General features: G+C 40.5%; 1 protein-coding gene across 1 annotated transcript; it reads right to left on the reverse strand.

Annotated features, from left to right (window-relative positions):
* Nucleotides 1–468: 468 nt before the first annotated feature.
* Nucleotides 469–27,512, reverse strand: TRIM37 (tripartite motif containing 37). The gene is made up of 25 exons (XM_082776405.1): nucleotides 27,414–27,512; nucleotides 26,475–26,576; nucleotides 25,165–25,205; nucleotides 23,961–24,077; nucleotides 22,980–23,067; nucleotides 21,991–22,113; nucleotides 20,685–20,808; nucleotides 19,495–19,562; nucleotides 17,309–17,433; nucleotides 15,833–15,883; nucleotides 15,321–15,402; nucleotides 13,636–13,712; nucleotides 12,927–13,106; nucleotides 12,143–12,257; nucleotides 11,705–11,917; nucleotides 11,186–11,322; nucleotides 10,409–10,506; nucleotides 9,449–9,649; nucleotides 7,290–7,601; nucleotides 5,640–5,768; nucleotides 4,952–5,147; nucleotides 4,218–4,336; nucleotides 2,441–2,593; nucleotides 1,568–1,652; nucleotides 469–1,133 (listed from the first exon to the last, which is right to left on the reverse strand). Exons 1-25 carry the CDS (start codon nucleotides 27,432–27,434, stop codon nucleotides 1,130–1,132), a joined length of 2,961 nt encoding a protein of 986 aa, XP_082632531.1. The 5' UTR covers nucleotides 27,435–27,512; the 3' UTR covers nucleotides 469–1,129.
* Nucleotides 27,513–27,714: the final 202 nt, after the last annotated feature.

Consider the following 27,714-nt stretch of genomic DNA (forward strand, 5'->3'; position numbering starts at 1 on the left):
TCATAACGTGCAGCTTGTCATAAGGCCACCTTCAGCACTCATCAGCTGGAACAACGCATGCATAAAAGCTGCCCTCACCTTCCTTCAGCTGAGAAACAAATACTGCATAAAGTACAAGTTAGGAACAGAGAAATACTTCCTGCATAAAGAGCAAGTCAGGTAAAAGCCACAGATCCTCCTCGCTTCCTATCTGAATGTGTAAGATTTAAATAGTTGGTCTGGCTTCCCTCAACACAGCTTTAAAATTCCCTGTGGATTTCCTGATTTACTTGGTGAAAGGGGCTTAAAAGAAGCGACAGCTGTACAGCAGAAGAAAGTTCTCCTATATTCAGGCAGGCATGATACCAACTCAGTACTAAAGAGCAAGTCAAGCTTGGTGACAGTGTTCTGCTTATCTTAACAGACAGCCTGTACCCTTTTACATATTTACACATGAACATCTAGAACTTCACACCAGATTTCAACATTCATTTTATTAACAAAGTGCAAACAGTTTTAAACTATGAGTTGTACAGCACTTACACTGCGGAACACTCACATGAAAATGAATGCCAGTAGTCAGCTGAGACAAGGACAACTATCACATAAATTCATGCTTTTTCACTAACCAGTTATTCAGCTTTCATCATAGCTTCACAAGTAGTTTAGCAGCTCAAAATGCAATGCACAGTGGCAAAAAGTTTGGCAATGTGTTCGGTTGGTCCACAGTACAGTCTGCGGAAAACAACTTCTGTGCCAGCTACTTTACCCCAACTCTCGAGCCACTGCAGCAGTGGCAGTCAGTAGTCTCAGTCAGTTCAGACCGTTTAAAACGAGGACATTTGTGCATTGGCTGTTACTCCAATGACACAAGAGGACAGCCTGAAACAGGGCTCCAGCACATTTTGGACATTTTTTCAGAGCATCTGAAGCTGGCAGAGCCAGCAGGAACGCAACCTTTATAATAAGCCTTTAAAGGTCATTTTGCCCCAGTAACAGGTTTAAGATGACTGCAGAAGAACCACACAATGGTATTGACAGAATGGAGTGCACACAAAACCATCAACAGCCTCGGACTAAGCTCCAGTGAATAAATGCACCTCTTCCCAGGAACACGAGCCAGCGAGTCTTCAGGCCCCGAGCCAGTTCTCTATCTGGTTCAAAGAAAGTCAGCTTTCATTGAAAACCCTTGTTCTGGGACAGTTTCAAGGCTTCAACAAATACAACCTGGTAATTCAAAGTTCTGTGCTGGGTACTGAAACCCCATTTATTGGTGATTATGTAAGCATGCAAAAACTCAGGCAGTCCTTCCTTAGCAGTGTAATTTTTAAAGGCTGCCCTAAAAATGCAGATCACTGAACAGCCCTGAGGAGCCAAGTTAGCCACACAGACCAGGAGCTCACCTGTCTGCTCTACCTCTCCTGGGGGCAGGCTGTGGTGCATTAGGCTGCACAAACACCCTTCTGTCTACCTGAAGGAAGATGAACATTTCCTCTAATCTCTGCAGCTCGAGGGGCAGTACAGGAAAGGTGCATCCCCAGGGATCTGGTCACCTCAGGAGCTAGCTAAGGCAAACAGTTAGAATTACCTGGTGTTGTCTTCTCCATTAACAAAGCTGAGATCATCAGGACCGACTTGATCACCCTCTGGGAACGCTGAGCACCGCTCTGAGACTGAAAACAAACAAAAAAAAACTTTACCAGGCAAGCAATCAGAACAGAGAGAGTTAATGTTCCATCACTTGCAAGTGCTGTTCCGTTGTACTTCATCCCTAACATACTGGTACACGATGTGATCGACACTGCTAGGACTGCCATAGGGTTTTAAATTAAAGATAACTTTAGTCAAGCACAGATACGAGCAAAGTTTTTATTATTCCGATGAGTTGCAAAGATTTAATGCCTGCTGCAGACACACAGCAAAGCTGTAAACTAATTACTGGGCTGAGTCGTTAGGCCATCCTGCTAATGCACAGTGAGGTGCTTATTCAGGCCCAAATCAGCTCCAACCAGCATCAGATGTCACCTTACAGGTTTTCATTTGATCAGAAGGTTAAAGCTTTTCAGAAAGATACGAAATGAGTTTTTAAAATTACACTGAAGTGCTCAAAGCACACTCCTGCCAATTAAGATGCAAATCCATGTCTCAGGCAGTGGTTACCTCCCTGAAGGTAGCCTACTTACGGTGCCAGTGCTGGTGCACAGGGAGTTCCAATTCAGAAGAACTGGAGCTATGGGTTTTCCAACACTTCCCCTGGGAGATTCACCTAAACTGACTTCTCAAGGCTAGTGAGAGTTCCCCTCTTCTGTTTTGATCTGCTTTTAATTAGGATCCCAGGAGAGGAGTTCCAAATCTTATTGGCTCTTACTCATGCTTTAATACCTCTACGGCACCATCACCACCCCTGCTTCAGCAGCAGCGCTGAGGCAGACTCACAAGACGCGAACACGACCAGTTCTACCTTCACTGGAGGACTGCACAGAAAAGGCATGGTTAAACCCCTCTGACGTAGAGGTGGCATCCTCCTGCTCTTCGTTTTCTGTGTCACATTCAATGTCACTATCACTGCTCATTCCTGGCAGGAGGTGAAGGACATGCTTCTGACATGCCCCACCTACAAAAAAAATAAACAAACAAAAGCAAAAGTGGTGGCAGTAAGATCTCTGTAGCTACAGCATTAAACTTTCTTCACATGTTAGAGTTATCAATATCAAATACCAAGAGCTGGCAGGAGAACAAGGGCGAAAGAGCATCTTTTGAGCTAATGTATTTACCAAGGCACTAAGGAATTTGACAAAACAGCGGGGACCAGCTTTGAAAACATCCTAATTGTGCAGCGCAGCTTAGCTTGAGAGGAGCAGTTCCAGCAAGCCACCAGCTGAGTGCAGACTCAGGTTCCTTCCTGTTCAGCTGCACTCTCTGCCAGCTGCTCTATCTACCTCTGCAAGTAGGACAGAAAATACAGGTGGATTCTTTAACAGTTAAGGGATAGTGTGACCCTCTACACAGATACATCTACCACATCCTTCAAGCGGCAATACTCTATGTAATCTATTGAAGTCTCGCACACAAAACTATGCCTTTCCTTCAAAAAGGAACCAGAGCTATTGATGATATTCAAGGTGGCTTTTGTTTTGCCACAACTCGGGAGTACACTGGTATCAAAATCCTCCCTTTTATACTGTTCTGTAGCTGACCAAAAGGGTTTGTTCTGCTCTTTTACTTCTCCAGAGTTGATAGTCATTGCTAAGAGAAAGCAAGTAGTTAAGTGAGATGCCAACTCTACTGTAGTTTTTCCTCCAAAAGGAAAAAAAATAGTAATATTTGTTTCCTGGGGTTTTTAACAATGAAGTATTTTAGTTCTTAAAACATTTTCCTATTAGACTCTCTGCTATAATAGGAGAACTGCGGGAGCACATCACGATCACGCTGCAGTGACTAAGAGCAGAAATTCAGTTTTGTCACTGAGAGACCTTCTGTAAATGCCAACTCCTACACAATATTGCACACTGCAGATAGAGATGGATGCTGGCACCTTAATATAGGCTTTGCGCTACAATTCAGTCATTGAAATTCAAATTAGTGCAGGGGTGGAAGGCAGGAGAGTTTTAGCAAGATAAGAAAAAAAACTCTTCTACGTGGACTTTCAAAAAGAAAGGCAATAATATTTTTTTCCAGCATGGAAAGGATGCAGGAAGGGAGGGGGAAAAGTTTCCTCTAAGTCTCTAAGGAAACTGGCTTACGTACCACAACACCCAATACAAACGAAACACTGGAGGGATTCTAGTGTGATGTGGAGGTAGTTACCACTGTGGCTTGTTCCTGAAAGCTTAACTTAACAGTCAAGGTCACTCACTATTAGTTTAATTAGATAAGAAATTATCTACATGGCCACAAAAACAAACAGCAAAGCAAAAGACCCAGAGGCATATCAAGAGGTAGAAAAAAAAACAAGCAGTAGTCCAGAGACATAGGTGGCACCTTGCAACCTCATCTGCTAGCTCTCCACGTTCCTGTTGTACCATAACATCACTATTACTCCACAGAGAGCAGTAGCACGGAGATGTTCCTTCCTCATTTAGATTTATACAACAGCTGCCAAACGTTATAGTGAAGTTCAACACCCATAGACACAGGTGATTTTTTCTTCCCTTCAAGCTATTTCCATTACAGAAATGAACAACCACAGACTGGACGAGGGACAACGCTGCATTTGCCCTGTACAACATCCAATTTACCTTCTTCTGGCCCCGCTGAAGCGCCTTCAGAAAGCACGCCCTGCAGTTCACCAGTTTCAGCGTTGTTTTCCAGACTACCTGACTGTGTTCCCTCAGTGCGATATCCCTTAGAGTTTGACCTTGGCAAAGAATTTAGGAGAAACACAGAAACATACATTAGAAATTCAGCTTTAATCCAGCTACGGAAACAGCTCCTTTTAGCGCATCATCTAGTTTTACTCCTTGTTTCAAGTCATTTCCACTTAAACTTCCAGCTTTAACTAATTTAGAAGTATTTAAAATCTGAAAACCTAAACCCCAAAGTTTGTATTTTCAAAATAATTGTAATCTTTAGTACTTTTAGAAAATGCACTTAACCCTCTGAGATGTGTTACTGAACTATTATGAAACTACTGAAAAACAGAGTCCCAGTGAAGAGTGTTCTCTTAAATGAGGAAACCCAAAGTAGCAACCCTCAGTTAGATGATATTTTGGAACGAATTGTGGGAAAAAAGCCTTTCAAATGAAAGTAGCAGACTACCTTAGCGGACAATTAAGAAAGAAAAGATGACCTATACTCTAGTTATAAAACAAAAAACTGATCTCCATAGGGAACAGCAGCAACCAAGTAAACTTCAAAGTAATTTCACTTCCATGTTCCAAGCACTTGGGATAGTGGATTGGCATTTTTTCTAGATCAGAAAAAGGAAGAAAGAAAGAGACAAGGAAAGGGAGGGGAAAAAAAAAGTCCTTACCCTAGAGCAATGAGAGCACCAGCTTTTCTGGTCTTCTCTACAGCAGTTAAGCCATTTAAGCCAGAAACTCCCACATCAGAATCTGAAACTTCACAAGGTCTTTCCTCTGCCTTAGGCAGAGCCTCAGCAGCATTACTGCTGGCCAGGGGCCTGGGACAGTGGTGCCGACTGCTTGACTTTGAACTCCCTAGGCCACCTGAGAAAAGAGGGAGAGAAGCTCAAAGCACATCCACTTTTGTTTTAACTGGATGCTTAACTGTATTTCATTTCAATCACGGAAACGCAGCATAAAACCCAGGAGCAGCAACACTCTACAATTCTTCCAGTCACACACATTGGGATTTTTCTTGAATTCCCTTTAAGTCAAATCACAATTTAAGCTTGTTCAGTATTTTGTCATCTATGATTTTCGCTGTAAAGGTAACCCCTGAAATGTCTTCAGAGGGACCAGAAGCAATATCTAACACATACATCTATGCTCCATCGACAAGTCAGCTGTGTGGCACTGTTCCACAGCTGACCACTTATCTAGGGTCTACACAGGTACAGTAACATTTAAAGGATTTGAGAACAGATCCAGCCAAGTCTCAGGCAAACTTCGGTTGCCAATCAAAGGGACTTTTTGAAAAGCTTTTGCACAACACATGCTAAGATGCAATGCACCACACAAGTTCAGATGACTGCTTACCCTCAGAAGTTTGAATGTCTCCCTTTAGCCGAAGGTTGCTTTCCCCGCAGTCCATAGCTCTTCGTAAAGACAGACTCCCTGCTGCTCCAGAGCGAATAGGCTTGGGGGAGTTACTTTTCTTACTCGCAGCTGCGAAAACAGTTTAAGATGTGACAAAGATTCAATCAAACTGCTACAGTATTCTGCATTCCTGCTTGTTTTAAGTGGTTAACAAGCAATGAGACAAATCGAGTTCAACTCCCTAACCCGCACACGACTCCTTCCACGCCCTTCCTGTCAAAGACGTGGTCTAGAACAAAGCTGAAGTAACTAGGGATAAGGCCGAGCATACACCAGAAATGCCCGCTTGCCTTCCAGTGAGAGATCCTTCAGGAAGCGATCACCCAGATGGCTTCAGCCATCGTACTCCAGCATGGAAGTGTAAAGGATACGGACAGCCAAAACCATCTCTCAGCTCTTACGTTTAAAGCCCAAGGTCACTGAGGACCTCAAATGCTAGACTGGTGTCAGGTTATGGGACTCGCACCATCCGTAACTTCCCAAATTCCCTGTTCCCTGACTGTGTGTCAGTGTGATTCATGGTACAGAAACTCATCTAGGTATAGGAATGGAGTGGCAACTGGAACAGCAAAACACTAAGTTTTACTGTCACCACATCCCATAGAAGTGAAGAATTTAAGCTTCAATGCAAGTCAGAAGATTGCTCCAGTTTTACAGAACAATGTATGCCCATTCTTCTAGTTCTGCTGCATAGTGAAGGGACTTCCTCCTGCCTTAACAGTCTTTGAAAGGTGAAGCATTTGCTAAGGAAAGAGGTAGCACTAAAAGCCACACAACACACAAATGCTAGCATTTCCAAAGGTGTGGCTTGATTCTTCTGTGGCTTACTAATGGTGCAATTTAAGGCTCCTAACTAAGATGCAATTCTATCCTCAATGAGCACCAGAGAAGAAATTTTCTGCTCTGTGGAAGTGATGAAATGCAGGGTAGAACTTGGCTGGAGCTGCCAAAGCCCTTTTTTGCAGGTCAGTGTTGAAAGGAACAGAGAAGAACAGGACTATTATATCAGCTCTTCAGTCCACTCAGACATTTGTAATAGATTTCTTACTCGCCTTGGCTCCAAAAAGACGAGCAGTAACTTGAATCAAAACTCAGAATGCTGGAAAATCATCTGTCCCAGGCAACAGGGAAGTGAGAGAAGACTGAACCATCTGTGCCTTTATTAAGGTCATCAGCAACTTGCACAGTCTTTGTGCTGGTACTTGAAAAATTCCACACTGGCTTACACCAGTGACACCTACCAGGTTTCAGTGACAGTACCTGAAGAGACAGACACAGGCACCTCTTTGAAAGAGGTCACCTTTCAAAAGGCAAAGTCTCTCCACAAGCATCACGAAACATCAATTCATAGATGATCTAGAGCAGCATTCACCAAGAAACGACCTTCAGCTAGAATCAGTTCAATACTGCATTAAACTTCAGAACTTTCTCACTGTAGGTGTACTACTCATTCGGGACTAAAAATTTTAGATTTTAAATTTATGTATTCTTGAGTATGAATAACTACAAAAAGGTCTATTTCCAGGTGCCTGGATACATAAACCACCTATCCAAGTGACATTTACATCCCTCCCTTCTCTGAGCACTTACAATTCCTTATGTAACAACTGGTAACTGAAGACTTGGTCAGTAGTTCCATTCCTATTTCTTGCAGCTTGCTGCAGCTGTCTGTTCCACAGGCAGCTAAAGCACCTTGCTCAATGGAGAAGAAGTTGGGCTGCCCATCGCATGAGCCAGCATTGCTGCTTCTTACTTCTGATAGCTGGTTCTTCACATCAGACATCTTGCTTCGTACTTCAGCCATCTGAGTTTTAAGTCTCTTCAGCATCTTCAGGTCAGGCGGCACACGCCACATCGCCTGGTGTCTCCGCTGATCTCGATCTTTTAGAGAATACGATGATGCTTCACCAAGGGGAAAAGTTAAAGAACACAACAGGTAAGTAAAACAGTTCTCAAATAAAAACAGGTATCTATTTTTTTTTTTAACAGCTACAAGGATTCTACATTCTGCACTACTATAAAACAATGGATACAAACACTTCCTTCTGTACACTATAGCACCACAGTATTTAGGATGCTAGCACTGCATCACTACTGGGACAGCAGATTGCTGTTCTCTCCCTGCCATAGCAGAAGGGCCCAGAACTTGTTCTATGGAGGAATGAAGACCCCGATACTATGACATGAATTCTGACGACAACCCTGTATTGCCAGACAAGCAAGTCTGGTTGCTAGTTAAAACATCAGATTTGTTAAATGTTTTTATAAAATGCGTTAAATACCTGTATAAGATTCTCAAGCCACCACCATTTCATGCTAACACACAGAACTCAAATCTGAAACTAGGGAAGGAATTCCCCTCGGTACCTAACATGACAACATCAGGTCAAAGAGCTAACACCTGAGTATGCCTGTGTGCTGCTTAGCTGGAATTAGATCAACTTTAATGTCTGAGTGCTACAGTCTATAGATATTTCATTGCAAATTCAGCTGGTTCAGAGCACTGCACCTTGCACTGCAAAGCCAAGTGGCTCTTGGAAACCTTCATTTTAGGAGGTGAAGTTCAGCAAACTCTACACGTAACAGCAGCTTTCTCCTATTTGGATGACTTGAATAAGCTCTGGGAACAGTCAAACCTTAAGGGTACCTCAGCAGAGCAGGTAATTTCAGCTGTGTAACCAGGAGCTTAAGACCAAGAACCCACTCAATACAGCAGCAGAGCTTAATCTTGCTCAAGTACTACAGCCCAAAACGCAGTGCCTCCTCTTAAGGTCCTTTTGTCTAGGCCTTTTCCAGGCAAAGCAGAGCTCAGACACACAGCCCACACGCTGCCTCCTCTTTCGTACTTGTGGAATTGACCTCCATTTTTGGAGAGATGGATTACCATCAGTAATAACCACAGGTGCCAGAGCTGCCAGGTATCTTGCTTTTGCTGCACATGAACTTAATTGCTGTTTTCAGATGAAGGGTCCCACACAAACTGAAAGCACTCTCATCATAATCTTCAATTATTTAAATAGCATCACATTACTTCCTCCTGACATTCTGATCCATTTTTCTTCCCTAAGTGCTTACGTGGGCTCTTTCTGAGCTGTTGGTTTTTAGTGTTTTCTAGCCAACATTCCTTTGCCCTCTGCTTGTGTTTCCAGCTTTGCTGCTACATACATCTTTCTAGTTCCAAGTGCCTTTTTTTCATATAGAAGTAAATTCCTGGATTTCTTTTCTTGTTAGTACACACTGCGCTCCTGGTACTCTAAACCATCAAATGTACAAATTGTGTGAAGCAAGAGGTGTAACTGCTTTCTGAGCAGATAGCTGTTTTGTGTTATTTTGACTTTCAATGCTAACCTCTTCTACAAAAGGGCCTTTCATTCATCTCCCACAGCAGCTTTCAAAGAAACTGCACGAACTGCATCACTGCTATGTTGCTACACAAACCAGCCAGCCACTTCAGTCCCATCCCCCAAGAACAGACGCGAAGACCCTCCTCGATAGACACTGCTGTTTTCAGTTGAGTCATCTGGCATTCTCAAGCTGAGGTCAACCATTAAGACAAAGAAAACGTCAGAGCAGGCAGTAAGATACAGCATACTGATGAGCACAGAGGAGGATGTGAAAGTCTAGCTATCAGTGAGAACTGCCTGTCATTATTCTTCACCCACTCCTCAAACCTGCTTCTAACTCTGGAACTGCATTCTCAGATATTTCCAGGTTGCAATTAGATTATTTGAGACGTGACGTGCAGTTACCTCTGTTCTGTAGAAGAGAGGCAGGTGGACGTGGCTGAAGGCCCCAGAGGTTTTCCATACCATTTCTGTCTTTTAGATCCAACAAGTGGATTAAAATCAAGGGATCAATATCTAGTAAACTGCTACTGGCTGTTGAGCCTAGGACACCTCCTCCCCGCCTTGAAGGTCTTCCACTTGCACTGGTGTAGCCATGGCTGGTACCTAAGAAAGAGTTATGGACAAAAAGTATTTCATTTCATCTATTTTATGTATACCTCTTAATAGATTGAAAATGTTAATTAACAAATCAATACAAAGATTATTCTGAAGGCATGCACATAAACTTTATAGCTTATTCCCTCTCCCCATTAGCCACTGCAGCATAAATTCCACTTCTGGTGAATGCCACCCCTGATCTGTGGTCATCTCTGCCATAAATACGTATATATTCGACATCTCAGGATCTTGTTAACCTATGGCTCACCTTTCCATTATTACAATTAAAGAACAGAAATAATTAAATAATCATCACAATTAAAATATATTTCTGCTTGACTTGTAAAGATTTTTCACTTCATTCATTCCATGTAGTTTAGGTTTTACAGAGCACTAAAATCCAGGTGAATGTATCACATGTTCAGAGGCCACAGAGACATTAGTTAGAAATTGCTTGGCAATCTAATTTTGATTGAAATGGAAGGGTTTTCAAAGAGGCACAGAGATCTCCCTTCTAACTTACGCACCGTTTTTAAATGAGCACATTCAAAAGATTCCCCCCGCCTTTTTTTTTTTTTTTTTTTAACTGAACCAATGAGACGTTTCTGCCACACTGCAATAATCAGTACAAACTACATGATGCAGCATTTCCAAAAATAGAAATGCCCGCAGAACACACAGCTTGGTGTTGCTTCCAAGAAGAGCAGGGGAAGAAACCCAGCAGCGTTTTGCATAAATGGGAATTCTGAAGGCTGTTTTTCATACCTGACGCTCCAGGAGTAGCAGCAGCTGCTGCATCCTCCATGAGATCTCCTTCTTCCAACTCCATATTATTACTGTATTCCACGTCATTTTCTCCAGACCTCAGGTGATGATTGGGGTGGAAAAGGGAGAATGCAATTAATTATTATCTTCTGGCAGCCCCATTTAAACGTTATGGCACATACCACTGAGAAAAACACGAAGCACTGTAAATAGTATCTTCTGCATCCCCAGCCACACAAATTAAATAAGTAAAAGTGTCACAGACATCTAGATTGTAAAATCTCATCCTGCAAACATCTGTATCAGTATGTGTTACAACACGTTTTCGTGTTTTAATGAAGATTTTAGGATTTGGCATCACATCAGCTAAGAAATTTAAATTCTCTAGTTTTAGTTAACTACCTGTCCTTATCATCACTCTCCTACCTCCATGCACACCACGTTCTAATACCAAGCCTCTATCTCATTAGTGTTGATCAGTATAGAAACAGGTTTCTTGGCGTTCTGGGAAAGAACTTTTACAGAGTCAGAGGTAGAAAATGTTACAAAAAATAGAAAGGAGACCAGAAAGAAAAGAACTAGCTGTCTGAAAATTCAATGTGTAAGATAAACTGTACCAGTTCATGTTGTTTCCAGTTCAGGAAACATCCCTCAGGTTGCACTGACTCCCACATACACCGTAACAGCAATATATCAAATGAGTCAGTTTCCACTAGAACAGGATGATTACCACTGGGAGACACAGTGATGATCCCAGAGGCACTTTAAGTTACTCACATAGTTTCTTCATCAATATCATTTTCTTCAGTGTTACTAGTTGCAGTCGAACTAGCTGAAGAGCTGCTACCGTCGAGGTGGTTCACCTCATCTTCTCCAGCAAGATCTACATCCAAATCACCATCAGAGAGTTCATGCTAGAAATAACAGAACAAAAAGGAACATTTCACTCACACCTTAATGCATTTACCAAAACACACAAAGAGAAATCCTATCTCCACAGAGGTGTCACACAATCATAGAAAAATTAAGAGGGTTTTGAAAGCAAAACTAAAAGCTGGTAACAAACAGGAAAGTTGGATTTTTCAGCTGCAGCTGGGAAACCTTCTTGTGGTAGGATCATGTAGCTCTGTTCCAGAACACCTGTCATCTCTTACTACCTCTCAAGTTTGTTATCTCCTATTTCCACACAGACACTTATAAATCTAATTTACAACTCAGAAGTTCACTTACGTTTCTACTGCTATCCTAGCATAAAAAGCTACACAGAAAAGCAGGCAGAAGAGAGACAATTCCTACATTAAAGTCTTCATGCTGGATCTTCTCTTCATCCTCCTCCTTGCTGTCTCGTGCTAATCCTGGAGCAGCAACATTCTCAAGTAGTACTTCAGTGCTTTGTCCAGACTTCTTTGATCTTGTTTCTGGACTATCATCGTTCTGGGGACTAAGATGGGTGTCTGGAGGTGAAATGCCTCGTGATTTCTGAGTCCGGGAAAGTTCAATCGCAAGCCTCTTAAATAATAGAAGAATACACAAAAGTGCACATAGAAGACTACAATGGAGCAGCATCATCAAGTTATTTTGTTGACTTGCATATATCATATTTTAATAATGACAATATCAAAGCACCAATAGCTACCCAAGTACACAAAATCATCCAATGTGAACTTTGTAACCTAAACCAGTTCACTGATGGTCAATAAAAGGTGATTTTACAGCAATAAATATCCCACTTACTTCTTTGAGATTATTTATTTGTTGGATATAACTTGTCTGAGCTGCTTCCAACTGAGCAATATACCAGTGTTGATCCCGACACTTTTGGAAAAAGGTTGGTGAGCGCACCTGAAACCTTCAAAACAACATTTGTCAGAAAACTGAAACTCTTCCAAGTCTGAAAAGCCATGCATAAGTCCATCAGGCAAGCTGGAATCTAGTCTGTTCGGTGTATTTCATCACAACATGTACTTCTATACTCAGTATCCTGAATGCACTGACTGGTAACAGGATGCATTTTGTAGCTGAAGCAGTTACAGAAGAGGTAGCTATCTTCACAAGCCAAACAATCAGAATTAACATTATACAAAGCATTTAACAGTAGCAAGAGTAGGACTTTGCAGATGCATCTGAAGTAGGCAAAGCTTCTATATTTGTCATGACATTGCTGTTTCTATTGGCAGCATTAGTTGCCTTACATTACAGGCTTCCTTCATGCCCAAAGTTCTCCCATGCTCACTACACTCCAAGGGAAAGAATATACCTTTTTCTTCTGAGTTACCTACAGATCTCCAACCAAGGCATATTAAAGTCAAGGACGGCTACTTCTCAAATAAGTATATTTGAACTTTTCTCAACTCCCTTAAGCTTTAAAGGAACGAGTTTGCTAATGACAGTGAAATCTATTCATGACAAAACATGTCACAGTTATTTTAAATCCAACTACTTAATCGTTTCCTACTACAGAAGTATGATACTTTATGAAATAATAGCAGAAAAAACTACACTAAGTTGTCGTTCATACCTTAGGATCACAGTGTCATTCTGTCTGTTCAGATAGCCTTCATTAGCTAGCAAGTCTAGACGAAAGAATCTGTTGTAACCCCAGCATTCTCCAACTTCAAAATCAGAAGCAAACTCTCTAATTATGTTTTTAGTGGGATCATTGGTGGACTGGTGAACCATTTCTACACGGTACTCGTACCTGCACAGAGGAAGATCACAGATTAATAATACCAAAGCAAAGAGACATCAGAATAGCTGAATGTGTCAAGTTTAAGAGAACTGCACTTCCTGGGAAGTTGGCACGTCCAGCTGAAAAGGTGACTCAGTTGTAAAATGTTATTGAAAATTTACATAAACACTACTGGGGAAGGAAGGTAGTAGAAGGGAGCAGTCCGTCAGACCAACTCTAAGTCTGTGACTAAATACCAGGAGACACATACTCCCCTCTGTTGCTTAGCCAGCTTGTTTTCTATCTTAAGTAAGGCACTGAGTAGCATCTTGAAAATACTATCTTCAGGCACGATTCAAAGCTCAGACAACATGAATCTCACTGTCAACACTGACTGCATCAGTCCCTAGCAACACTACAGGACTTCAGGTCATTCTTTTCCAACCTCTCCAGATGCTCTGCCAACAGAAGAAGAAACAAACAAAAAACACAAACCAACCCAACCAACAAAAAATACACCCAACCACAACAGGGCTGTTCTTACTGCTGGTATGCTTACTTGGAAGTCTCTGGCAGTCCAGCTGACAGCTCCAAGAACACAGACAGGTAGTAGCCCCGTACCACTCCATTTCCATCCTTGAAAAATAGAAAATTAGGAGAAGATAAATTGGTTAAAAAAAAGCTAAAGCCAAACAAACCTCACCTGTACACTCCCCACTCTTCAAGGCTCAGAAAACAGTTTCAGAAAACAGCTTCAATCATATTTTCAGCAGTAGGCTACTCTGTATGCTACAGTTCTGCTTTTTTTTCCTTCTGTGACCAAGAGCTCACCCTGCAATCTGAATCAACATAGAGCTTGCATCTAGAAGTGCATACACACTCCAGTACTTGTATCACTGATAAAACTCCGAACAGAGCTTTAGTTACTTTATTAATATTTTACGAGTTCAAATAAGTGGCAGACTGAATAGACAAATATTTGTCAACGTACCAAAAAAAAAATAAATATTAACGTAGCATTGAAAAAGCAGTAAAAAAAGCTCATCAGTTTAGTAGATATCTTGTTTTCCCTCAAGCCCTCAACATGAAAACAGCTCAAGTTAAACATTAGTTCTGATATGCTTCACGTAAAACTGTATTTCAAAGCCACTTCCTTTTTGAAATGAGAGAATAGTACTTTTTTCTTTAAAAAAAAAAAAACAAAAAAAACCATGCAACATGAGAAGTTAGGTCAGTTAACAGAGGAACCATATTAGAATCACCAGAAATCAAGAAAAATTATGGCAAAATTTCCATCACACTCACCTCAATCAAGGATGAAGAATGGTTCAACTTCAATCCTCTAGGTTGAAGAAATATTTCAACTTACCACTTGAAAATTAATTTTAATGTCTTTTGACAGCACACCTTACGTAGTCAATCCTGAATTTACAGTGCTCTGAAAACTTACACAGGAGTCCACCTCTGCACTGCTAGAATACAGTTCTGTACCTACGTGACCTTAACAGTTCTCTGAAGATGCCACTCAAATGACTGATAAAAAAAAAAACACCAACTTGTACTCCACCATCAAACTTACGGAGATATTTCTCCAAACATTTCTGCAGTCAGAACTTCCTGGAAGCACTGACCAGAACAGTGGAGTAAAACAGATTACACCTTACAGGTTAACGCTCCAACACTGACAAAGATTGCTTCACAAGTCTGAACACTCAACCCGCTGAACGGACGACAGTACAATACGTACGTTTTAACATCAGCATTTGAGAACAGTGCACACAGAAAAACAGATTCCCCTTCAACTAATACTCTGTCCTCCTCCCAGCTTCACAAGTAAGTATTGTTCATAAACATGAATCTGTAAATTAATCTAGACTTCAGCTTGTTTTTTGTTGTTCTTTTAATTCAAACTAAGAAATATCTACAAGAAACACTCAAAGACAAGAAGAGTAAAACCATCTATTATAGTTCCCATGGCGTATGACACATTCTAATTGCTTTTACATTAACCAGATTAACTTTAACAAGAATGTTCATGATGGATATCTGAAAGCAGAGAGGGAACACTTCAATGGCTGATGATTAAAACTCTGCAGCCTTAAGTTTTTTTCCATACAGCTCTTTATATACAATATCTCCTCTCTTGAGGAAGAAACTATCTGATATTTCCCTACAGGAGAAGCAAAAGCACACTGCCTAAGAGTTTTAGGCTGGATAACAATTTTAGTTGAAAATGTAACTCACTGGGTAAACTTTTAACCTCCAACAAAGTCCTGACACTTGAAGAGGTGGACTGTAAACAGGATCTGCTCGCTGACGCAACGTACTATTGAGAAAGGAGAAAAAACATTTGCTATAGGGACAAAGCAAAACCCTCCATGAAATAGTAAGCTGCACATACACTTGCACTCTTAACACTGTAGAGCCATCCTTCATGCTGCACAGAGTGTGCCTGCATGAGGCCCATGCAAAATGTGCACTGCACTTAAGAATATGTATTCCTTGCAAAGTTATTCAATATTTTGAAAAAAGAAAACTAAGTAGTTTGTCTTTATCATGAAAAACCTTTTATCTATCTGCTTAGCTACGGTTAATTGCTATTCACCTGGTAAATAACGAGATTTTGACTAAATTCATACAGCTTAGTTCATATCTAACAATATTCAGTAAAGATTATTCAGTGTTTTAAAGAATACTACATGTTAGCAGAAGCAGCTTCCTGATAGTCACAGAAATTTCTTAAGATACAATCTTACCTGAAGTTTTCCAGTACAAAGGTAGTTGAGTCATAGGCTGGGACCAATTCACTGAGAGGAAAAAATACATTAGAACATGATGAATAACATGACATTAAAAAGTCCAACTTCTGGAATTTTCAGAAGCATTTCATATGATGTAGGTCACTAGCACCACCGAGATTCACCAGGACTACGCTGGGTTATTTCAGCACTTTTGAAGAATCCGTTCATAAGCCATTCTCCCCCGCACCTCTCCATATGATACTGCACATCAAATCAAGTATTTTATGTTACAAAGAAAAAGCAGCTGAAAGTATTTAAAGATAGTTAAGAGGATTTACCCTTTTACCTGTTATGCCTAGTAATCTGTTAATAAGAGTGAATTTTTAACATAAAATTCCCTGATAGCTCTAGAAGGATGAATCTACTGCATGGCCAGAAATACAAAGCTTAAATGGTTCATGTTTCAGAGCCGTACATACCTCACTGCCACTGGAAAATGAACATTCAGCTTTAAACTCTCCTCAGATAGTACTTCATTTTTTTTCAGAATACACTTCAGGACAATAGTTTTGAGATTTCATTTAAAAGCAAGCTAAACTGGTATTTGCTAAAGAACACAAGTGGATTTGAGGGGTTCTTTTAAGGTCTCTCATGCTCGCAATTTTATGGGGACAATTTGCAAACAGCTATCCTAAACCCACAGACTTCTTCAGAATCCAGCATTAACAGCACTCTTTTTACAAAGAAGAATTGTGTTAGGAAGTGATTTTAGCTATATATTCTGAATTAAGGTGACCTGCAGAGGCATCTCATGAGAGCCTCTATATGCTGAACGACCCCAATAATAAGAGAAAAAGGACAAATCGGTAAGCTAAGTGTCAAAGAAAAAAAGTCTAGTCAGCTGGAACCCACTGTTCTGACTCCTCAGTTGAGACCACAGACTTATGAAATAAGCCCTGTTGGAACAGAAAAGCCTTCTTGAGGCATACGCTACTGAAAGAAATTAAACAGCTTGACATTTTGGGCATATAAACCCAGAGCCCAGCTCAGTCAGAGATAACAGGTTTAACACTGAGAAAATGACAGAACCCCACTACTGCCCAGATTACTGCTGCCACAGCTTACAAGGCAGAGAAGCAAGACACCTCTTCACTAGAGGTGGGTATCTAGGAATCTCTCTAGCGACCTGCCCATCAGTCTCTTATCACCCACTTGTTCAAATCCACACGTTAAAATACAGTGGTAGTGTCCTGTCCTAGTTTTATAGAAGGCTCACTCACATCAACATACATCTACCTCCCAGACTCACTGGAACATCCTCTTCCACATAAAAGAAATGTCTCATGCGACAATCTTCAGCAATTTGGGAATCCTTTACACAGTAAAATGGGAAAGGGATATTCTCTTCTAAATACTTCTTTAACAAGCAAAACAAACAGTTATAAGACAGCTTTCAAGTTCAAGCTACAACAGAGAGGAAACAACGCTTACCTTGTGAAGTCTGGAGGAACAGGAGTAGTGACAAACGAGGCCATAGGTTTCCGATGAACCTGCTGGAACATCATCAGGATCTCTGAACTTTTGGATATCAACTCACTCTTGCTGCATGATCGTAACTATACAGGGGAAAACAGGAAAAAAAATCCTTACATCATTAAGACAAAACAGATTTTGATTGCTTGTTTTTAAACACATGAACTTCACGTCTGCAACAGCTTCACAAAAGTTTCCCACCATGCAATCTACAATGATGCTTCAAGGGTATTTTGTTGTTGCTTTGTTTATTTCCCTTGAAACTGTCAGCTACTATAGTCATGTGTTTCTCTTAAGTTGTTAAAATGGTATTTTAATTCTGTCTCACTACCAGGCCTGCACAACCCATTTGGGAACTCCTGAATATTGAAGACTGTCAAGATCTACAGTGAAAATTAAAACAATTAGTACGTATTTCACTTAGATTAAAAGAGTATGTATAAAAATGTCTGATTAATACCAAGTCGCACACATTACTGTGCTTATACAACAATAGCAGAGTAAATCAATCTGGAAAAGAAGCTTAATTAGACATTACAATAATTTGCTCAATATATCACGACACAGCAAGACAAGCTCCTGTGACATTAGACAGTTTCTGTGTTTCAATTATTCTTTACTGTCTTACTGCCAAGCACTGTACTTCTTTTCCCAACCACATTTGAACAAGATGAAGCCTTTATTATCTTAAAGAGATGGCAAAAAATAAAAAAGCATTTCAATCCACTTCATTCAAGGTGGCCTACAGGACCAGTCTAATAATGAAAACGTTTTCAAAATCTCAACAAAGCTAATCTTGCATGTTCCCTGAATAGCCACTACTGAATCTTCTAAACCTATTTGCTAAAGGAAGCAAATTACTCTGCTTCTTATTTATGCTTTAAATTCTAGAAGAATACATCTTAGATTTACAGTTCAAACTTTCTGCCAGGCTTAAGTGAGACTGATATGCGCATTTAAAAAGAGCCACATTTTTGCCGTGAGTTCTTCAAATAATCCTATTACTTCCACACACACAGAAAAGTGAAATTCAAAGCCCCTTTTAACAAAAACATATATAATGAATTTAAACTAGCAGTAACCGTTGCCAGATACCTGCATCTTCTCATGGCTCTTTAGCTAGTAAGCTTTTCCTCCTGTTTTGGAGGGAGAAGAGGTTGTATTTCATTAGTGTCAACTTGTTATAATTTGAATGCTTTTTCCACAAAAGAGAAGCTGATCTGCAGATGTGCATACACAGTTTCTCAAAGATTTACAAGGTCTTCATTCGGGTTGCAACATAACTAATTTTTGAACAAGCTATAAACAGAGGGCTCCCAACAAATAGGCAAAAACATGCTGATGCAGGAATACTCATCCTCCTGGTGTCATCAATTCCTCAACCACAATGTTCCATCATAGGTATGAAATAATTAAATCAAGTGCAAGGAGAACACAGGAATTGCTGATCAGGTTACAAAGCCAGCTTAGCATTCTTACTCAATCAAAAACATGGCAGGAGAACGGAGAATGAATACAGGACAAGGGGCATAATTCACAAAGAAACTTTCCCTACCATCCCCAAAACAAAACATCAAACCCTCCTGAAAGACAATTACTGGATGTGGTAATACTCGAAGGAAAGAGACCCTTCCACTTTCTCATCTCAGAGCAGGTACAAATTGTTCAGGAACAGTACAATCAGGCTCTGCAGAACTTGAGTATTTCATTTACAAAAGCTGAACTTGTGTAGCTAGAAGCAAGGTGAAAAGAGTGATACAAGGTCATGTTGGAGAGAGAAACAGATTTTTCTTTATTCTCCATTTATAGCCACCACGATTCATATGCTGTTGGCAGAGTCAAAGCTAACAGAACCTACCCACATGGCCTAAATGCTGTTACACCTTAAACAAATGCATAATTGTGGATTTTGTAATTGTCAGTAATCCCTGTAGTAGCTTTTCAAACAACAGAAGATAACACATTTCATTATTTCTAGAAGGCACACTTGTTTTTAAAAAGAAAATGTGCAACCTAAGGCCACTGTAATGAAAAGATACCATGAAGATACAGCTCTAGCCATCAATTAATAGTTTAAAAATAGGAAAAAAAGGTCAACTGAGAAATTATCTATGCAACACATTTCAGCTTTTTTTCATAATCACCTGATGTTCTACTTCTTGAAGGAGGGATTCCAGAAGTTCAGTTTCTTGGGTAAGAGATGTCTTTTGACCTGTTTAAAGAAAGGAAGACCTGGTTAAAGACGAGATGACACAGTCGCTAGATTTTCAGAAATTTAGGGTTTTTTTTTCCCACCCTTGTCTGGAAGCAGCCCCAAAACCTAATAAGGTAAAGAATTTCTAAATATACCAAGGTTGATTGAGAAAGCATTTTAAAAGCAAGGCTACGTTTTTAATTAGAGCTGTAGTGATGAACTCACTTGAGGTTAGGACAGTAATGAAACATTTTTGTGTCCCAGAAATTATAGGTTTGTTGTTTTGGAACGCTTCTTCAGACAAAAAAAAAAAGGCAGGTTTGACTTCACTAGATTTACACTCCTTCAGAAATACGTTTTATATTAGCTGACACTTTTCTCTTAAAGTCCACTGTTTCTCTGGACTTCAATAGTAAGTGTTTTCTTCATAAAAAAATGAACAAACAATGTTTAAACGTGTTTGTAGATTTCAACTGTCATGAAAACCTTGACAAGAAAGAATAAATGCCACATTTGTCTGTTTTCCTATTGTGGGAACCTACTTTGTCACCATGATATATTCGGTGTCTGAAGAGTGGCTGCTAGTCCTTAGAAAAAAAGGTGTTACACACACACAAAATGTTAATCTGTAGATAAAAATAACTAAAACATTCTGCCAAGGTTTTAAGACTGATCTTCAATCACTACACCTTAAAATAAACCTTGCAACTTGTTACTATATTCAATTTAGGCACAGAATACGTACAAATCCTGGATTTAACTTAAAGCAAGCATTTTAAAGAACTGTCATTTTGAAGAGGATCCTAAAATACAGCTAAAGCACATTGATTATGTTTTATTTTTAAATGGAAATGAACTGTAAGAATAAAAGCAAGCATTATCAAAGCTAAAGACATTTTGCAAGCATGAAAAATTTTAGAACAGAACAAAACCAGGGTATGTTTACCAACTTATTGCTGCAACAGATTAACTACAACATTAAAAAAGAGATTTGCTGTAGGGAGTTTTCTGTCAGCAGTTTCCTTGCTTAACACCATAAAATGTGTAAGGAGTCATACTCCTGGGTAAGAAAGTTTCTCAATAGATCTATACATTATGAATCTATTGTTCCCATTAGTAATACATCAGGCAAATACTCACCCATTAGTGTTATAAGCTTATTCTTCAGCTGAGTGTCTAACCGGGCAATCATCATCTCTACCGCATTTCTTATTTCCCGAACTCGTTCATCCTTCGCACTGCGCACAGCCTCCACATTCCTCTCCTAAAAGAGGGTTCAGAAAAAAACATGCACAAAAAGAAAGTTGTCACACTTTAGCACGTTTCACTCATTTGCACGTCAACTCCACTCTTCCAGACCCCAGAGTTATCCAAAAAGGCTGTTTAGAGCCCCCTCCATCCCTATTTTTCTAGGAAGAAAACCAAAAATCTTGATCTTACTGGAGTGAAATTTGCATGTTTAATTTGCATGAATAAGAAAATAGGAATGTATTTTTAGATAAGCTGTACTATAGACTATTCCTGTTGCCAATCTAAGTACTTCATTATTATGTTGTGAATATCCTTTGACTTTTATTGAATATTTAAGTGTGCCCTCTGGTGGGTGACCAAAGGTTAACAACGAACCAGCAATATTTTCCCATTACAGAGATTTATCCTATAGGAAGCCTTTATACCAATATCTGTGAATACAAGTACCTGTTTCTCTTCTGTAACTTGAGCAGCTTAGCAAAGTTACTTTTTTGGAAAAAATAATAATTTGATTTACAAAATCAAATTTACTTACTGTGTGGTCCTTGTGAAAATAAAGTAGATGTCACAGCTTTCAGTGGGTCCTTCCTAGAATGCAGAGAACTGCACTGCTTTGTTGGAATTGCCACTGAAACTGCCATGGCTGAACATGTCAGGTGTTTGGATTTCTAGCACACTTATCACTATGTGGAAGAAAAAGTGGGGTACATAAACTTCAGGTCTCTAACTAGTGAGCATACTGCAGGCTCAAATATACTTGTATTTTTTTCTCCCAAAGAAAGGAAAATAAGCTGTACTCAAACAAAGCATTTTTGTACTTGCTTAGCACAGCAGTCTGCACTCTTTGTATATTTGTAAACATTTAACTTTCAAAGAACTGCACAAGTCTAGCTTTTAAATAGCATACATCAAAAATTGCCTGCTAGCTAACTCATATCTTTTTCCGTCTGGCAGCAACAAAAACAACAGGGAGAATGTTTGTCCTTCCCCAGTTTATAAAAAGAAAGTAACTAAAAAGTGGAAGTGTCTGCCTGTGGGATCACCTGATTACGTTCAGAGTACAAGAGCACACAGGTACTGAAAACATCCACGAATATATGAAATGGTACACTACTTCCATTTCCTGCTTCATGGTTATCCTTTGACAACGGCATACTGCTGGAAAACTTAATGTTATCTTGAATCAATTTCTTACCACTTCTTGCACTAAACTGATCAGTTCCATGAGTCTTCTCCTAAGCTTTGCCACTTCTTCGTTTACTTTTGTGACATGTTGTTCGTATATTTCTGCCAGTGGCTTAAAAGTATGTCCTCCATGCTGTAAAAAAATAAATAAATAGATAAATAAATAAATGGCAGGGAATGGGGGAAATAGAACATGCCATTTTAATTTTATTCCAGTCCTATTAAATTACTGAAAGAGAGGGGAAGAAAGCCTCCTGGTGTATCACTCATTTTGGAAAGGTTCCAAAGCAGATTGCATGTAGGAAGTCTGTCTTTCACTTCCCTTCATAAGAAGTCATGAATTTGACTTTCACTACAACAAAGCTTCCTGTCAAGAATTATTTGGAGTCTCAATGGTCCTCCAAAAATAACCTGATTTATTTATTGTATGATATTAACAAATCAAAGATAGAAGAGTTATTACTATTATTATTAAAACACCCTCCCCAAACAAAGGCAGCACACCGTTTAAGCAACATTCGATCACTTATATTCCAATGCATGACAGCAGTTTCCCCTTGAGATATTCAACTGAAGGGATAATAAAGTGTGGTGAATCGTGCTACCAATGAACCTTTGCATATATTACAGATCATAGCCCAGAACATTTAAATTACAGGTTATCTGAGAAAGACTTCCTTTGCCCGTAAAATTTTTCACCACCATCTATGGTTTGTCCAAGACATGTCCATCATGAATTTAGTAACACAGAAGGTAATTTTGATTTTTCAGCAAAAATTAAAACTTACTTCTATTATCAGAAACAGAAGGTACTTCTTTGCAAAACCAATCTTTTTAATAATTATAAATGCATACATAACTATAGTTTTTGCACAGTAATTCAATGCCATACTGCCAGTTTCATAGCTTTTCTGTTTCTTCAAACTGCAGGCACACATAACGCTGGCAGTCTCTTACTATAACATACCATGTGCAACATCTAAGTAAGCTTCTTCTTACCATTCCTCCCCAAAGCGCACACTGATGGCAGATACACTTCTTACAGGTCCAGCAGAATACACTAAGCTTTTCATGATGATTTTCACACCTCAAATAAAAAATAAACATGTAAGCAGCAGCAAACACCTGTTAATTTTCTGCAAACTCAGTTTAATATTTTCTTTTGTTTTGCTACCCAGACACTCAGAGTGAAACACAGAACTCCAGTAGAGCATAAATCATCAGCGTAGTTTTGCAACAAGAATAGTTGGCGAAAATCTTCCATAAAATAGATGTTGTTTTTAGTGTTCTCTCAGGAAGTATTTCATAAAGAGAAAGTACATTAATAAAATCTGATTTATACTCAGCAGGCAGAGGTTATCATCACTGAATCAAGCTCTGAATTCTAGAAGTTAATCCTTCACATTATTAAAATTTCAATCATATGCAACATAAAGTAACCACAGAACAATGGTTTATAAGCTTTTTCAAACTGATCTCTGTCATTTCTTAAAATTTCAGGAATAGCATCAATCAGCAAGCCAAGCACAGACCAGGCAAACCTCCAACACATGCCTCTCCCTTCCTCCTCCACTAGGTTTCAGGAACTTGGGCAAGGAGGAGGTATGGAACACGTAATTAGTCCCTATCCATTTTTCAGTGATTCTCCTCACATTTCTTTCCTCCAAATCTCCGGACTATTATATATATATTTAATATTTATATATGTTTTTATACGAGTATAAATCTTAAACACAAAAGTAGTTTTCTAGACAAATAAAGTTAGGAACCCTTCTCATTGCTATTAATTATGAAAGAAATGAACTCCAACTTTTAGACAATTAGAAACAGCACTGCTTTGTCTGTTAAGCAACAGCACAATTCAGTTTTTAAGTAAGAAAAAATATGTTTGTTCCCCTGACTTTAAAATGAGCTGAAATTAAAAGTCCACTCATGTAAAGTGAAATGCAAAACCCTTCATGTGAAGAATGCTCCATTTACTTGTCTTTTTCATTTTCCTCATGCTTTGTCAGATTACACAGTTGAAGTGTGTCAAGCTGTTGTGTGACCTCTTCTGCCCAACGACAGTTTACAAGCTCTCGTAGCTGCAACGGGGCTCTGCAAGAAGCATTGCAAGAGTTACAGTGAGAATTCAGCTCCAGGAACTAAAAGAGCAGCATCGAAATTAAACCAGTTCATCAATTCTACAGTACTGGAAAAGCCATGGGCAAAATGCTGAAGCTATACTATTTATTTCAGAGGAAAAAAAAAATAAATTAGAAATGTAACATTTTAAGTTGATTTGTTCATATTGGGGGAAGAAAACCAAACCACCCCATAACTACGTATAGAACAGCTACATGAGGAAATCAAGAACTACGTTAAGATTTGGTAATAGACTCCTGGATAACACTGGGCAAATCATTTCATTTCTCATGCTTCTTCAATCCCTCCCATTATTCAGCCATCCCTAGAGGAGTGCTTCAACTATCCCCCTTGTAAAACGCAGACATACTTACCTCCTTACAGGCACTTAGAACGAATGATAAAATACTTTAAAAGTTGAATATGAAGTTTTTCAGAAACGGTTGGTTGTTTTTATAAATACCTCCCCTCCCTTAGAGGCAAATACATCCTACTTCCCCTTCCTTGGGGCAAAACACACCCCACCTCCCATACTTCAGTTTATCAAGAACGAGAATTGCTAGGTACTCAGGCACCAGAAGCACTAAGGTGTGCCATGGGGCAGGGGTGGGTTGCGTTGCACTGAAAACAAAAACAAAACCTGCACACACTGAGGAGGTACCTCTCCGAGGATTTGCAACACAAAAGGTAAATCTCACAAATTACAGGTATAAAATAAAAATATGTTTCAGGCCGAACACTGGAATTTCTGGTCTCTTATTCTTGCAAGATGAACATTAAAAGTTCTAAGGGGAACACCACCTAGTTACTCTTATTATATGGCAATAGAAGACTGCAAAGTAACAGGGTAAGAATGAAATCTTGCTTAGCTTATCACACAACTGCACCATACATTAGAATAAGTAATATATCAGGTAAATTTTTATTGCTACAGCCAGCAGGTCTCAAAAACCACACTTAAACAATTTATGCAAACTGCATTGAAAAAAGACCCCTCATAACTAACTGGCTGGCGCACCCAATTCCTGATAATTTATTCCTTGTATTAAAAATACCTTACCTACAATGAGGGCACTGAGCTCTTTGTTCAGTCAGCCAACGCTATGAAGGGAAAAAAAAAATAATTGAAAGAAAGCACCAGAAAAGAACTGCTAACAAGTACATTCTATTGTTATTTAGGAGCTACTCCCCTTTGTTACCTTTTATGCAGTAATACAGCTTTTATTTAGCCTTCCTGCATTTTTCCATTTTTAGAGATTTGCAATTTAACTGTTCAACCACTTAGTTACCGAAGAAGCAGCTATTTGTATCTTAGTAACACCACCACCACCGTTCTTTAGTTGTCAAAACCACTCCAGTTAAAACTAAAAACGGAATTTTGAGGTACCCAATATTCCCTTAGAAACCACGTATCTGGTGCAGATTTCCATAGCTACAGACTAATGAGCATATTGCAAGAAAAGAAAGCAAAAGACACAGCATGGATATTTTTCTGACTCTGAAGTCTTTGAGATAACTTATTACTTCTTCTTGAGCTATTTATACACAAGTTATACACCTGCAGTTCAAATCCGCAAGGAGCCTTTGACTAACTCTCTTCCAGAAAGTTCTACGCAAAGACAAGGAGCTGCGGGAAGAACTTTACATCAGGCCACTACAGCTTACAGATGTAAAGGATCAGCAGCTGAGAGGCTCATCCTTTGGCAGCTCACTGCTACATTTAAAGATTCTCATGAAGAATCTCTCACCACCCAGCAACAGCACGCCACCTAACATCCTTAACGTGCTGCACGAATCCTCCACCGACAGCTCTTGGCAGAGCTTTCAGAGAGAACGATGACTGCCTGTTGTGATTCCTGAAGTACTGGTCGAGGTCTGAGAACCCCAGCTGAACTACGTGCTCTTGCACTACGTTAGCACAGCACGATGCCTGGACTCAGAACTGAAGCATCACACGTTAGTAATGTCACCATAATAAATGCATTCAGGTGCTTCAGGTGCTGCTTCAGCCCACTGGACGTTCCATATTGACAGATGCAGTCACTGTTTGATTCCTGTCCCAACTCTGTCTTCCATACAGACGTCACTGACTTTCAAAATACGTTGAAGAAAGGGTCATTGGGTACCTGTTTCTTAAGAGCAACTCTTCCAAACAGTCCCTATAATTAGCACTACTGAATGCAAAGCACAGCTTGCCTAGTTTTTCCTCAGTGTTGTAAGAGATTTTGAAAGGAAAACTAGAGAGCAGGAAAAAGGAATCCTCAGAACCCCACAAAAAGAAGCAAGGAAGAAGGCAGAATGTGTTTGTAAGATCACAGTATTTTCTAAGCTCAAATGTTTGCAAAAGTAAGCCATAATAAGCAAACTCACCCGAATACAACTGAAACAGCACAGCTTGGAGCAATGAGGACACAGTCGTGCATCACGCAATTTCTCCATACAAATAAAACATCGGAATACTTCAGCAATACTCTGGAAAAGGATAGATTATTGCTATTGTTAAGCCACACACTTCTGACATATGAGAGATGCATTTTTCAGGCAGAATGCTGGGTTGAACAGGTGCAATCCCATTCCAAACAGCAACGGGCAGTGCATCTCAAAGCAAGATACTGGGTCAAACACCACGGCTCTCCTCCCCACCTCTTCTTACATCACACCAGCCCTTACCACCCATTTTGGGACGCGGTTCCTTAAGGAATACATTTTTTTGTTTGATTTCCCTTTTTCCAAGGGGGAATTTCCGCAGCCAAGAGCTATTATTCCTCCCTGTGCTCGCACAGCATTGAACAGTTGCCAGAAACAACTGCACGGTCCCCACGGATTCAAAAACCTAGGAGCTCCAACACACTAACATTAAGCTAATTGAGAAGCACGTTAAGCACATGTATGATACAGAGCGCTGATGCGAAAGCTTGCCTCAGACAGAGCGTTTTATTGACTAATAGGATTCACATCCTTTTAACATCTCCCATTCCCACCACGGTTTCTCTGCCCCCTCCACGTCCCCCCGACCACCCCCGCTCAGCAGGGCTCAATTTAACGCACGGTTTCTCCGCACCCCCGGCGGAGAAGCCATTTGCCCGGCCCCACCTTGCCCGGCCCCAAGCAGCAAGGTTACTCCCGGCACCGAGCAGCTCCCACCCTACACACCAGGCACCGGCCCCCCTCCAGCTTCAACCCTCCAGGATCCCCCCCCAGCCCCCAGGCGCCCCGCAGGAGGCCGGGCCCTCCGCTAACGGCCGCAGGGCCCAGGAGGAGCACGGCAGGGCCAGGCCGTTCCGGGCTCGTCCCGGGGGGGCCGCTCACCTCCACGCTCTGCTCGTCCATGGCCGCGGCCCCCCCGGCCCCGGCCCGGCCCCGGTGCGCTCCGGTGGCGCCGGGCCGCGGCCGCGGGGAGGGAGGGAGGGGGAAGGTGGGCGGGGCTTAGGCACTGCGCGCGCGCGCGCCCCGAGTGGGCGGGGCTAAGGGCGAATGTTGGCGCGCGCGGGGTGGCGGGGGCGCGCTGCGGGAGGCTCGGTGCGGTTGGGGTCTTAACGGGGTGGGAATGGGGGGTCCCGCTGTCCGGCCTAGCCCAGCCCTGGGGGTGAGCAGCAGCGGCAGCCGCTGG

Source organism: Aythya marila (genome assembly GCF_965140915.1).
Source record: "Aythya marila genome assembly, chromosome: 20".
Classification (NCBI taxonomy): domain Eukaryota; kingdom Metazoa; phylum Chordata; class Aves; order Anseriformes; family Anatidae; genus Aythya; species Aythya marila.